The 14051-nt window shown below is 43.4% G+C and overlaps 1 protein-coding gene across 1 annotated transcript in view; it reads left to right on the top strand.

Moving 5' to 3' along the window:
* Positions 1-14051, top strand: part of aqr (aquarius intron-binding spliceosomal factor) — a 96644-nt gene that overhangs the window by 51869 nt on the left and 30724 nt on the right. Inside the window, exons 28-31 of the mRNA XM_033988015.2 lie at positions 2729-2866; positions 5669-5740; positions 6154-6341; positions 7070-7241. Of these exons, the coding sequence (XP_033843906.1) occupies positions 2729-2866; positions 5669-5740; positions 6154-6341; positions 7070-7241 (570 nt within the window). The remainder of the gene's footprint in view (positions 1-2728; positions 2867-5668; positions 5741-6153; positions 6342-7069; positions 7242-14051) is intronic.

Below are 14051 nucleotides of genomic sequence, written 5' to 3'. Positions count from 1 at the left end.
CTAACCTGGCAACATGTTGAATCTGTGAGTGTTTTTATTCTAATCATTGTCGTATCGGAGTTGGTTTTGAGTATCAGGTCTATCCCTTAGTATTGAAATCAGCTTTAATATCGTAACAACCACATTTCAAATAGAACTGATAAACTGGCCAGTACTTGCAGGGTTAAAGGGGAGAGTGAGGGGGGGAGGAGGGGCGGGCTCTGGATTTATAAGGAACGGTGTGATTGGTCTATAACAAGGAATCCACACTTCAAACTCCGCTCCTGCAGCCAGTTAGCCAGTTGTTTGTAATCAGAAACACCTGGCTGTAATCAGGACAGTCATGCGTGATGTCACATAGTACATGGAATTGAAGTGACCACAATAGGCAGTACACATTCATCTTTAGCTGTTTTGGCATTTTCACTGCAAATTAGGCACAATAGTTGACAACGCTATTAAAACACAACGCACACAGTTAAATCGTTTAGCCGTAAACAGTTTTTATCGTATCACGTTGGATGGAGAGGTAGATATAGATGGATATAGATTATACCTATATGGACAAATTATCTACGTACTAGTGTTGTCACAGTACAAAAACTCGATTTTTGTAGTAAGGAATAGACTCAATACTCAATACTGATTCCGATACCACAATGATAATAAAAAACACTTCCTTTAGACAACAGAATGTGATATCGACATTCGCGTAAATGAATATCTAGTTTCAATACTAGTTTTAGCATCGATTAGCATGTGATTCTTTTGACAACCCTTCTCCTGACCAAAAAGCCATCTCCATTCATCTTTTACTCGTTTCCTCTCCCATATTCTAATTTTTTATCCATCTTAAAAGCGTTGTGTCTAAAAAGTGCACATAAATGACACTATCTTTAGTTCACCCTTAAAACCAGAAATACTTGTGTCAATATGTCTCTATTTGCCGGGACCCGTTTTAGCTGCTCAGACCTGCTGTTTTTGAAGGCCGTCCTGACACAGATGGATGGCACCAGCTCTCAGTGATGGATAGGATATGTATCTGAAGTGAAGCGTCAGCAGCACCTTTAAGGAGCAGCCGGAACAAACGTCTAGACGCCCGGGAAGCAGGAAGTAGAGGGTGAAATCAGTCAACCTCTGAATGCAATCTGTCATCACGTTAACGAGGGTTGACAAGGAGTAGCTAGATCGATATTGTGCAGTAGAGATTTTTTCTTGTATTGGTGTGATAGACATCCTGGTTGGGATTTTAATTGGATGTAACTTGGCCTAGAACGTCTCATCCATGAAAACGTTTATCTGTATGAAGCTGATATGAAGCATAAATAACAGTTACAAAACACAAGTGGGACTATATTACACAAAACTGACTCTTGTGAGCGTTAAGCCATGTTATAATGCTGTAAACCTCATCAAAAACGTACCTGGAGTTGTTTTTTATTTCATTCACGCATGTTTATTTACATCTGCAAGGTTCAAAATGCTGGGTTCCACCTTGTGATATCATGAAGTGGTTGTTTTTAAGTTAAAAGCAGATACCTTTTACCTTTAGTTCAATAGTGATTAGCAATTCCAGGGCTGAAATGATCCAAATGATTCAAGTGAAGGTGTATGGATATTAAAAACACAGTGGAGCACTTCCTGTATTACCACATGACATCACAACGTGGGACAGAGTGTTTTCAGTTTGAGAGAAAAACTCAGCCTAAATATGCAGGATTTGTGTGTTAAACATGTGTGAATGAATCAAAACACAACTCCAGGTCTGTTTTTGATGAGAAAACAACATTATAATTAAATGGGCTCTTTAATATGTAGTATAAGCAGATATTTAAAGTCAAAATATCGATATCGGAACTGAAAAAGCAAGATCGGTGAATCTCTAGTCCAGTTCATATCTCTTGAATAAACCCCTTTTAATGCATAACTCACCAAGGCTTTGAAAATGTATCACTGTTATAGTTTTCCATAATATCGGCATCGGCCCAGTTTGTCAATATACAGCAGAGATATTTTGTTCTAAGCTGTGTTTGTCCATGTGTAATCGGTTCCCGGTTTATCTTTATTGCATCAGATATGTATTTGTAAACTGACTCATGAACTAATGTGGAGGGTTGAATAAATAACTTTTTGGAGTACCATAATTTCCTCCACAAACAACAAAATCTGTCACATTCTGTATTAAAACATGTTCTGAAATGTGATTCTTGTATTAGTCTGTCAGTTCACATTTCAGTTTTCTAGTCAATTCTTCTGGACGTGTTTAAAATATGAACTTGTTATGCTTGCCAAAATAATGACAATTTGATATTTTCCCCCATATCGTTCAGCCCTAGCAGAGATATAAAAGCTACAGACTGTCCTTTGCTCGATAAGCCAGTCTGGAAGCAGTTTTAGCTCAGATTTTCATCCACGGCTGTGCGGCTGCAGAGAGAGACCAGAGGGTGTGGGGATCACTGACCAATAAAATCCAGTGGAGGACACAGGGAGGGGAGTACGGGTAAACAAGCTATTTTCAGGGTACTCTACTGTAAAAAATATGATACAATACCAGTAATGCATTTCAGTGGGACTACTACTGCTTACCAGAAGTGTAAATGTCACGCTAACGTATGTGTATGTGTTCGTTTCTTTAGAACGCCTTGAAGGTGGAAAACCGCTGTATAAAAATGTTTTGGAGTCTAAACTAAATCTGTAAAGAAATGATTTAGATGTTTGTTTGTAATGGGCCTATCTCTCCCTTGTGCAGGAGTTCAGGGCCTTTGAGCTGCTCAGAAGTGGACTGGACCGGTCCAAGTATCTTCTGGTGAAGGAAGCTAAGATCATCGCTATGACATGTACTCACGCAGCCCTCAAACGCCACGACCTGGTGGAGCTGGGCTTTAAGGTACTTTTACTACTCGATATACTGAAAACTGAGAGGGTCGCGTCCCTGCGCCTTCGGGTCGGGGACAGGTCTCTCACTGTTGTGTCGGCCTACGGGCCAAACAGCAGTGCAGAGTACCCGGCCTTCTTGGAGTCCCTGGGAGGGGTACTAGACAGTGCACCAACCGGGGACTCCGTTGTTCTCCTGGGGGACTTCAACGCCCATGTGGGTAACGACAGTGACACTTGGAGGGGCGTGATTGGGAGGAACGGCCTCCCCGATCTGAACCCGAGCGGTGTTTTGTTATTGGACTTCTGTGCTAGTCACAGCTTGTCCATAACAAACACCATGTTCGAGCACAAGGGTGTCCATCGGTGCACATGGCACCAGGACACTCTAGGTCGGAGGTCGATGATCGACTTTGTTGTCGTGTCATCTGACCTCCGACCGCGTGTCTTGGACACTCGGGTGAAGAGAGGGGCTGAGCTGTCAACTGATCACCACCTGGTGGTGAGTTGGATCCGCTGGCGGAGGAGGAAGCCGGACAGACCTGGCAGACCCAAGCGCATTGTGAGGGTCTGCTGGGAACGTCTGGCGGAGCCCTCTGTCAGGGGGGTCTTCAACTCCCACCTCCGGGAGAGCTTCTCCCTGATCCCGGGGGAGGTTGGAGACATGGACTCCGAGTGGGCCATGTTCTCCACCTCTATTGTTGATGCGGCTGCTCGTAGCTGTGGTCGTAAGGTCTGTGGTGCTTGTCGCGGCGGCAATCCCCGAACCCGGTGGTGGACACCGGAAGTAAGGGATGCCGTCAAGCTGAAGAAGGAGTCCTATCGAGACTTGTTGGCTCGTGGGACTCCTGAGGCAGCTGATGAGTACCGGCGGGCCAAGCGTGCTGCGGCTCGGGCGGTCACAGAGGCAAAAACTCGGGGTTGGGAGGAGTTCGGGGAGGCCATGGAGGAGGACTATCGGACGGCCTCAAAGAGATTCTGGCAAACCGTCCGACGCCTCAGGAGGGGAAAGCAGTGCTTCACCAACACTGTTTACAGTGCGGGTGGAGAGCTGCTGACCTCGACTGGGGATGTTGTCGGGCGGTGGAAGGAATACTTTGAGGATCTCCTCAATCCCACTGTCACGTCTTCCGAGGAGGAAGCAGAAACTGGGGACCCAGGGGCGGACTCGTCCATCACCCTGGCTGAAGTCACTGAGGTGGTTGGCAAGCTCCTCGGTGGCAAGGCTCCGGGGGTGGATGAGATCCGTCCTGAGTACCTCAAGTCTCTGGATGTTGTGGGACTGTCTTGGCTGACACGTCTCTGCAACATCGCGTGGCGGTCGGGGACAGTACCTGTGGAATGGCAGACCGGGGTGGTGGTCCCTCTGTATAAGAAGGGGGACCGGAGGGTGTGTTCCAATTACAGGGGAATCACACTCCTCAGCCTTCCCGGTAAGGTCTATTCCAGGGTGCTGGAGAGGAGAATCCGACCGATAGTCGAACCTCGGATTCAGGAGGAGCAGTGTGGTTTTCGCCCTGGTCGTGGAACACTGGACCAGCTCTATACTCTCCATCGGGTCCTCGAGGGTTCATGGGAGTATGCCCAACCAGTCCACATGTGTTTTGTGGATCTGGAGAAGGCATTCGACCGTGTCCCTCGTGGTGTCCTTTGGGGGGTGCTCTGGGAGTATGGGGTCCGGGGCTCTTTGCTAAGGGCTGTCCGGTCCCTGTATGACCGGAGCAGGAGCTGTGTTCGCATTGCCGGCAGTAAGTCAGACCTGTTCCCAGTGCATGTTGGACTCCGCCAGGGCTGCCCTTTGTCACCGGTTCTGTTCATTATATTTATGGACAGAATTTCTAGGCGCAGCCAGGGGCCGGAGGGGGCCTGGTTTGGGAACCACAGGATTTCATCTCTGCTGTTTGCAGATGATGTTGTCCTGATGGCTTCTTCGAGCCAGGACCTGCAGCAGGCACTGGGGCGGTTTGCAGCCGAGTGTGAAGCGGCTGGGATGAGAATCAGCTCCTCCAAATCCGAGGCCATGGTTCTCGACCGGAAAAAGGTGGTTTGCTCTCTCCGGGTGGGTGGTGAGTCTCTGCCCCAAGTGGAGGAGTTCAAGTATCTCGGGGTCTTGTTCACGAGTGAGGGAAGGATGGAGCGTGAGATTGACAGGCGGATCGGTGCAGCGTCTGCAGTGATGCGGTCGCTGTATCGGTCCGTTGTGGTAAAGAAGGAGCTGAGCCGGAAGGCGAAGCTCTCTATTTACCGGTCAATCTACGTTCCTACCCTCACCTATGGTCATGAGCTTTGGGTAATGACCGAAAGGACAAGATCGCGGATACAAGCGGCTGAAATGGGTTTCCTCCGCAGAGTGGCCGGGCGCACCCTTAGGGATAGGGTGAGGAGCTCGGTCACACGGGAGGAGCTCGGAGTAGAGCCGCTGCTCCTACATGTTGAGAGGAACCAGCTGAGGTGGCTCGGGCATCTGCTCAGGATGCCTCCTGGACGCCTCCCTAGGGAGGTGTTCTGGGCATGTCCCACCGGGAGGAGGCCCCGGGGAAGACCCAGGACACGCTGGAGGGACTATGTCTCTCGGCTGGCCTGGGAACGCCTTGGGGTCCCACCGGAGGAGCTGGAGGACGTGTCCGGGGTGAGGGAAGTCTGGGAGTCCCTGCTTAGACTGCTGCCCCCGCGACCCGGCCCCGGATAAGCGGAAGAAAATGGATGGATGGATGGATGGATATACTGAAAACTTCACCAGACAAGTTTTATGAAGAGAGTAACAGGGACATGTATCGACCTGTTAACCAAATGTATTGTGCTTTTCTGTGTTTAGTATGACAACATCCTGATGGAGGAAGCAGCCCAGATTTTGGAAATTGAGACGTTCATCCCTCTACTGTTACAGGTAATGGAAATGCTCTGAGCAGGCTTTCAACCAGACAATATTAGTTTGATATTGTATAAGTCGAAATGGAGTGCTAGAGATGTGCAAAGTTACACTTCTGTTTATTTTTAAATATGTTTTGATTGGACTTTCACTGGAATCATTTGGATGATTCCAGCCCTAGAATTTCCAGTCTCTATTGAACTAAAGCTAAAAGGTAGGACATCACAAGGTGGAACAGAGAATTTTGAGCTTTGGAGATGTAGACAGACTAATAAACCAGGATTACTGAAACGCATAATTAAAGAAAACACAACCCCAGCTATCTTTTTGAGGAGGTAAGAACATTATAACATGGCTTAAAGCTCACAAGAGCCAATTTTGTGTACAACTTGTATGTTTTTAAGTCTACAAATATTCCTTTTACTTTCCAGAACCCAGAGGATGGCTACAGCAGACTAAAGCGCTGGATCATGATCGGGGACCACCACCAGCTCCCCCCCGTCATCAAGAACATGGCCTTCCAGAAGTACTCCAACATGGAGCAGTCCCTGTTCACCCGCTTCGTCCGACTCGGGGTGCCCACGGTGGACCTGGACGCGCAGGGACGAGCACGCGCCAGGTTAGGCACACTACAAAACAGTAATTCCATCTTGCATATTTACCATTAGAAAGTACTGCATTTTCCAAAGACTCGCTTCACCTCTTTAAAGCACTGTACATGTTTTTATTTTTCCTAATAAAAATAATAATAACGAAGCTAGTTAATTTTTTTTAACAACTGTTCAGTGATCCACGATGAGAGTATATGCTTTACATATGTTTTACACAACTTTCAGAGGCTGGAGGCAAATAGCACACACTGGCCTTATTATGACCCCAAGGGCTGCTTTCATAACACATCTGTTCTGGGGACATATTTTACTCCATAACATGAAAAAAATGTTTCAAACCATAGACTGTATAAAGAAGTGGACTAAGTGAGTATGACGTCATCCAGAGCATCCGGCTCCAGCCATATGAAGCTAATCGAGGTTATAGGGGCCAATTTCGAGTTGAATTTCACTATAGGAAATCCAAGCGTGTGTATCATAGCAACCACAGAGCCAATCAGGAGCAAGGTTGTTTAAGGTATTCGCCCCTTTGAGCTTGCACTGCTCAAAGGGGCGAGGGGGGTGCTTAGCAGTGTTGTTAATCAAACCTCAGAGTCGATGGAGCCAATGCTCCTTAAGCAGTGACTAGCAGGCTACCTATGTCCATACAGTCTAAGGAGCCCCTTTCATTCATTGACTATCATGTTATTGGTTGTATTATTGCCTTTCCCTGATCACATCTGTCTCTCCTCTCCAGCCTGTGTAACCTGTATAACTGGCGCTACAAACAGCTGGGCAACTTGCCGCATGTGCAGCAGCTGCCTGAGTTCCAGGTGCCCAACCCCGGCCTGACCTTTGATTTCCAGCTCATCAATGTAGAGGACTTCAACGGAGTGGGCGAGTCTGAGCCCAACCCCTACTTTTACCAGGTCAGTTTAGGAGTTAAAATCACTATAATGGCTGATGGTCGTAATACAAATAGACAACTGAGATTGGATAGTCCTAGACACTCTTGTATTCGAACAGAAAGTGGAAAGGCTGGCTGGCTAGGCTATTCATTTAGAGGAAAATCATTTAAGTAATGGTGCAATAGTCGAAGTTTGGAACCACTGGGAAAACACATTAAAGGTGCACTATGTAACTTTTGTAATGAATGACTCAAAGATGTTATTGCTTTGCCTGAAAAACACAAAACAGAAGCAGTTCATTTTAAGGAGTTTGCAGTGGTCCAAAGTTATTCCTCACTTACCTTATGCATTCAGAACAGCGTAATTATTCACCACGATGGGATTATAAACACTTTTCTCAACTTTAAGAGGCCAGAGCAGGAGTTTTGCCATCACGGTAAACAGCAAGTAGCATGCTAACGTGCACATCTTGATTCTCTGACAATCAAACACTTTATAATTAGATGCGTACAGCACACAACAGACTTATTTTGATCTCAAGAGCTGCTTATACAAGATATTTGTACTGGTACAAGACACAGTTTCACAAATGCATGGAAAAAATCTTGGAACACAGGCCCTTTAATAGTGCGCAGCTGAAGTCACTAAAATGCATTCATTTGGATTTATTAGGTGGAGTTTATTATTGAAGCCCAGGTATATGCTGTAATACATATCCCAGAGTAGTGCAGAAATAATCTTGTTGTACACAGTGTGGCAGTTATGGCCTTCTCAGGTGAAATGATGTCGCCCCTCTTACACTCTCACTTGGAGCAGCGGCGTCCTGGCCTCCATTTCACACCAACTAGATTTTGTGGCATGGTTCATTCATTTTTAACAGGTCCTGGTTTAGCCTGCAGTTCATATGAGATATTCATAAGTGTTCAGACAGCCCACAGACAGATAGAGTTACAGTCTGGGACATTGTGTAAGAAGACAGGCATTTAGTTAAGACACAATTTATACGGGGAATTATGCAAAATCGACTTTTTGGAGCTTTCTGCCATGTTATAACATTGTTCCCTCATCAGAAACATGTCTGAAGAGGTTTTAGATGTCATCCGTGCATGTTTGGGTAATTTAGCAATCTCTCCTGAACCCTATTTGAATACTTCTTATGATTAGCAGTGCGATTCTATCCAGTGCTCAGCCCACAAGCTTACGTCACTCATACTTCCACGCGACAGTTTTCCATAAACATCCAAAAACATGATGCAAAATAATGCGCTACAACTTCACAAACCTGTTGCGATGTAGTTACATGAGTGAAATGTGATAGGAAGTTATTTTTGGTGAATATAGCTTTTTCAAAACAATAAAAGGTAACATGGTGATCCAAATTTGTTATGTGTTAGCAGTTAATGCGCCATAGAAGTATAATATCCCCTATTTAAGTATTTTTCAGCTGACTACAAACCGCTCCAGGAACATTAATATAGGCTTTTGATCTTGTTACTGTACAGTGACTGATATACTGTAGACTAGAAGGTATTTCTGTGTAAGTATTTTTGATATAATATGTAAATAAGCTACTACAGTTTTTCCTTTCTTTTTCCAGAAAGTATTTGAAGTGCTGGAATGTAGTTTTACTAGGGATAGTTTAAATTCCCAGATCACTAATGCACTTTCTGTGTGGTGTTTATGTCCCTGAGTCCCAGAACGAAATGTTGACTTTTGCTGAATCAGTAGGTTTATACTCCAACACAGTATTCCTAATAGCAGTTATTAAAATGCATTGTACATGACTTTTTTGGTCTCACTTACCTAATGCATTCCTAGCCTCAAAATTGCATTCAGAGACCAGAGCAGTTTTGCTGTCATGCTACAGCTAAAAAATATCCAGCATGCTAATGTACTTCCTGATTCTCCAAAGCAGATTTGGATGCAGACAGCACACAGCGATCTTATACTCACCCTCAGAGCAGTACTGGGGCAAGACACATTTTGGGGGTATAGGGAACAGCGTGGTTTGTCTACAGGTATCCAGGTGTTTGTAATCAGAAACACCAGTCTGTAATCAGTCAGTCATGTGTGATGTCACGTAGTTCTTGAAATTGCAGTGGTCACTGGAGGCAGTGCACGACAGATTTTTACTGTTTTTAACCAAGAAGCTGCAAATGCATAGTTTGTACTAAACATACCAAAAAATGATTAGGAACAGTAGATGATGCTTTTAAAAAAACATGTGTAGTATTTTCTGGACTATAAGTGGCACTTATGTGAAATCATTAAAATATATCATTTTAAATGGAAGTGCTTCATCTACTTCCAGAGTTGGCAGATGATTTTAGTGAGATTGAGAGTAAACTTGTTAGCTTGTTTTTTATGCTTTAGTGATTGATTAACTGTTAATATCTTATGTTTACTTACCAGACACATATTCAGTTCTGTCTATGCTTCATGTAGCTGAATACATGTGTCACGTTAACGTGTTGTACTGCCACTCAGGTTGTTGTTCTCCATTTTATTGTTATTATTACTATAACTTGTGTCTGTTCTTGGTCTTGGATTTTGTAAAATTCCCCAAAAAATGCGACTTATAGTCCAGTGTGACTTATATATGTTTTTTTTCCTTCATTATTGTGCAATGTTTCGCTGGTGCGACTTCAGAGCGACGAATAGTCCGGAAAATACGGTATACAATTTAGTATCAAACAGTGTATATAGTGTTTAGTTCTGCTTAAAAAAAAAAAAAAACAGTTTAAAATGCCTTCAGTGCCTGCCTTTAACTCCCTGAAGTAATCCACAGAGCTCCCCGTTTTTCCTCCCACACACTGCCAGAGTTCAATAACAGTGTTGCCATAATAAAAGTGTATTCCCAGCGGTCAGGCCTCCTCTGATGACCCACACAGACTGGTATTGTGCTTAAACCCACAGCACGCGCCCTCCTCCAGACTACTGCAGGTCACATGAAGCTCCTTTCCTCTGCACGGTGCCATTTTCAAGCTCCTCCAGGGAACGGCTCCCTCCAGCGCACACACACACACACACACACACACACACCCACACACCCACACACACACCCCCACACACACATGCACATGAACACACACATATTGGGTTTCCATGCTTTTTGGAGACTGTACCTTGACTTCCATGCATTTACTGTGGTCTGATCCTCGCCTTAACCATAGTCACTACATGCCTTACTTTAAAGGCTCTGTACCTGATTGTTAGTCTTAAATATGTTAAAAACAGACAACAACTAGCATGCTAAAGCGCATTTCCTGATCAGTGCTGCTTATACAACATATCTGTACTGGGGCAAGACAATTTTGCTGAAATACATGGGAAAATATCTCTTTAACCTAGACCTTTAACCGTTTTAACCCATATCTGAACTTAAAACCGTGTTGTTGATCTAATAATTCAGAATTTACACCATAAGGAGGTTATTTTTCTTCTTTACTCCCAATGGCATAGATATCTGCCCACACACACACAAACACACAAACACAAGGACAGCCCTAGCAACCCGCGCTGATAAATTGGACACTGGAGGAGCAGTTGGAGCTGGCACCTGCACATTTTGTTTTAACCGAACAAACAGTGAGACTCAGAGCCAGAACTGTACAGTACAAGTACATTTTGGCAGTACTGCTAAACTGGGTGTTCTCTGTGCTGTATATATGTAGATAACAGTATCTACATATGCGGCTGCCCCAAACTGCTGTACAAAGGCAGTTTGTGTTAAAAGCATAAACTGTATAAAGAAGTGGACTAAGTGAGTGTGACGTCACCCATAGTGTTTGGCTCCAGTTAAATGAAGCTTATCGAGGCTAGTGGTTAGAGGGGCGAATTTGGAGCTACACGCGGTGGCTAGCGGCTTAGCTATGTCCATTTATATATGTAGTCTATGGTTAAAAGCCAGTGCATACAAATGAGTTTTAAACAAAGATTTAGATTGGGCTGTACTAATACCCAGAGGAAGACTGTTCCAGAGTCTGAGACCAGCTACAGCAAAAGCCCAGCGTGCTCTAGTTTTTAGCTGGGACCTCGTAATATCCAACATCAACTCGTCTACAGATCTAAAGTTGTACTGGGGACATAGACAGACAGAAGCTCAGAGAGACAGAGAGGGGCCAACCTATAGAGACACATGCAAAAAACATCAACAGAATCTTAAAAATCAAGCCAGTGCAGTAGTTGAGTAACATTTCATGATTTTAGGGATCCCATATTGATAACTTTACCCAAATTGCCATAAACTTGTAGCGATCTCTTGTGAGAAAAAAAAAAAAAATAGCAAGGAAAAATGTATCTTTTACAAGAGCTGTGTGTTATCACATTTTGCGTAGCGCCCCATCCGTAAGTGAAGTGTTCAGCCAACGCCAATAACTGACCTTTAGTTCATTAGAGTTTGACAGTTGCAGGTCTGAAATTATCCAAATGATTCTAGTGTAGGTGTACAGAGTTTAAAAACACAGTGGAGCACTTCCTGTATCACCACATGACATCACTGGGTGGAACAGAGTGTTTTCTATTACAGAGAAGAATTAAATATCCAGGGCGTGTGTGTTAAAAATGTGTGAATGAAACAATAAAAACTCCAGGTAGGTTTTTTCCAATTTTTCCAAAATTGTGCAGCCCTGTTTTGAATTACCTCGTTGCCAGTTTTGAGACTAATCTAGGTCTAAAAAATAAGTCTTAAAAGGCGGCATTATCTCGTTACAGATCCCACCAGCGCATATTATTTTTGTGTCAGCTTGCACTAAAGTATGATTATTATTGAAATTTCTCCAAGTAAACAATTTAAACTAGACAAAACTCCTAATAACACTATAAATAATGAGATGATTTCAATACAAAAGGTAAATTTATATATTTTTAGTGTGCTTCCCTGCCTCATTTACTGCACTTTTTCACTCTCAGGTTATTATTAGCATACGCTGCCAAATGGCTCTTTACGGTCAGATGTGCAACCTCGATTACGTAATAAAAATACTGCAAAATCAATGATGACTTCAGAACGTGATCATTTACTCGTAGTATGTGTTGTGTTCTCATTGTGACCCTCTTTAAAGCCTTCCTCAGTACTTCCTCAGTTCTTGAGCAGCCCGTGGCTATCGGCTCAGACTCCAGTGAGCGGGGTCTGACCTTGATGTTATGGTAACCAAGGTTTCTAGGTTGGAGAGGCAAAGGAGCAAATGTAAATATGATAAATATAGATGTGAGTTGGCAGCACTTCAAAGCATTTTTGCATGCGGTTGTATGTTTTTTAATGCTACATAAAACAGATGCTAGAGAGGTTTGTATTGTCTGTAGGTCTAAAAATCTACATGCTTCTATTCAATTGCTTTTAAATGTACAAAATTCTTAAAGGCGCCATACCTGATTTTTACTGCGATACCATCAAGAAAAACAGAACTAGTTCATTTTAAGCCGTTTGCAGTGGTCCAAAGTTATTCCTCACTTAACTAGCAATGAATTGATAAGCGCTTTTCACAACTTTTAGAGGCCAGAGTGGTAAAGTTAATAACAGCCAGCATGCTAAACGCGCACTTCCTGATGCTTGGACAAAATGCTTTATAATTCTGTACTGGGGCGAGGCAAACTTTGCTTAAAAACATGGGAAAAATCTGGTAGAGGGTCTGTTGTGAAGATTCATTTGCATTTAAATGTTCAAAATTCTTAATTAAGGCAAGGTGAGTTTGTTTGTATAGCGCAATTGGTGCACAATACAGCAAATCAAAACATAAACAGCTAAACAGAACCGCTTTGAGTCTGGATTTAAACATTGTCAAAATAGAGACCTGTCTCACATCTTCAGGAAGACTGTTCCAGGTTTTAGCTGCATAAAAATGAAATGATGTTTCCTCATTTTTAGTCCTGACTCTGGGCACCAGCAGGAGGCCGGTCCCTGAAGTCCTCAGAGTGTGACATGGTTCATGTGGCTCTAACATGTGGAAGATGTACTTTGGTGCTGGTCCATGGAGAGACTTGTTCACAAGCAGAGCTGCTCTATTCTCTGAGCCTTTATTCTCTAAACCGATCTTTAACCATTAGCAAGTGGCAATAATAAGAGTACTTTATTTCTGACAAACCCCCTTTTAATAATAGCCATTAAATAATGGCTCATTTAAAAAAAAAAGTTAATATTACACTAATCTCCTTCTTTTCAGTGCGGTAGTTCCCAAAATAAAACCACAAATTGATTCAAATTGGTTCTCGGCTTCTTCTTCTCGGCTAATCTGTAAATAGTCACAGATGGTAAAAAATTGAATTAGTTGAATAGTTGGCATTCTGAGCTTCATTACAGGTCCATGGTGGGTAAACAAGACACAGTTTTAAATGCATTTGTGATTCGCCATGACGATGACAGTCATGGCAAATTTAAACACAGCAAAAAAAAAAAAGTTTAAAATTTAAAACATTTGAGATTTTACAGTTACTATTCATATAGTGATGACGTCAGGGGCAAGAGACAGTTTTTCCTGTTGATTACATTGTACTTTGCCACAAAATATCCAATAACTAAATGCACAAATGCTGAACCTGATCATTTGTAACAGTGACTAGACTCAAGAACTCACTGTATTACGACAAAAAGCAAAATTTTATCATCTAAAACCCAGCAAAAAATAATTACTGGAGATTCACTGTTTTCCAGCTGTTTAAACTATATGGAGTCTAGAGCAGTGGTTCTTAACCTGGGTTCGATCGAACCCTAGGGGTTCGGTGAGTCAGTCTCAGGGGTTCGGCAGAGGTCAAAACACGCACCCGACTCATATGATTAGCGGACTGCGATCGTCTCCAGACGTTGGTCCAATTCAACAAATGCAGCCTTTGATG

Source organism: Periophthalmus magnuspinnatus, chromosome 22 (genome assembly GCF_009829125.3).
Source record: "Periophthalmus magnuspinnatus isolate fPerMag1 chromosome 22, fPerMag1.2.pri, whole genome shotgun sequence".
In the NCBI taxonomy this organism is placed as follows: domain Eukaryota; kingdom Metazoa; phylum Chordata; class Actinopteri; order Gobiiformes; family Gobiidae; genus Periophthalmus; species Periophthalmus magnuspinnatus.
The sequence above is the reverse complement of the archived record's forward strand: the minus strand, read 5'-3'. Positions and strand labels throughout refer to the sequence as shown.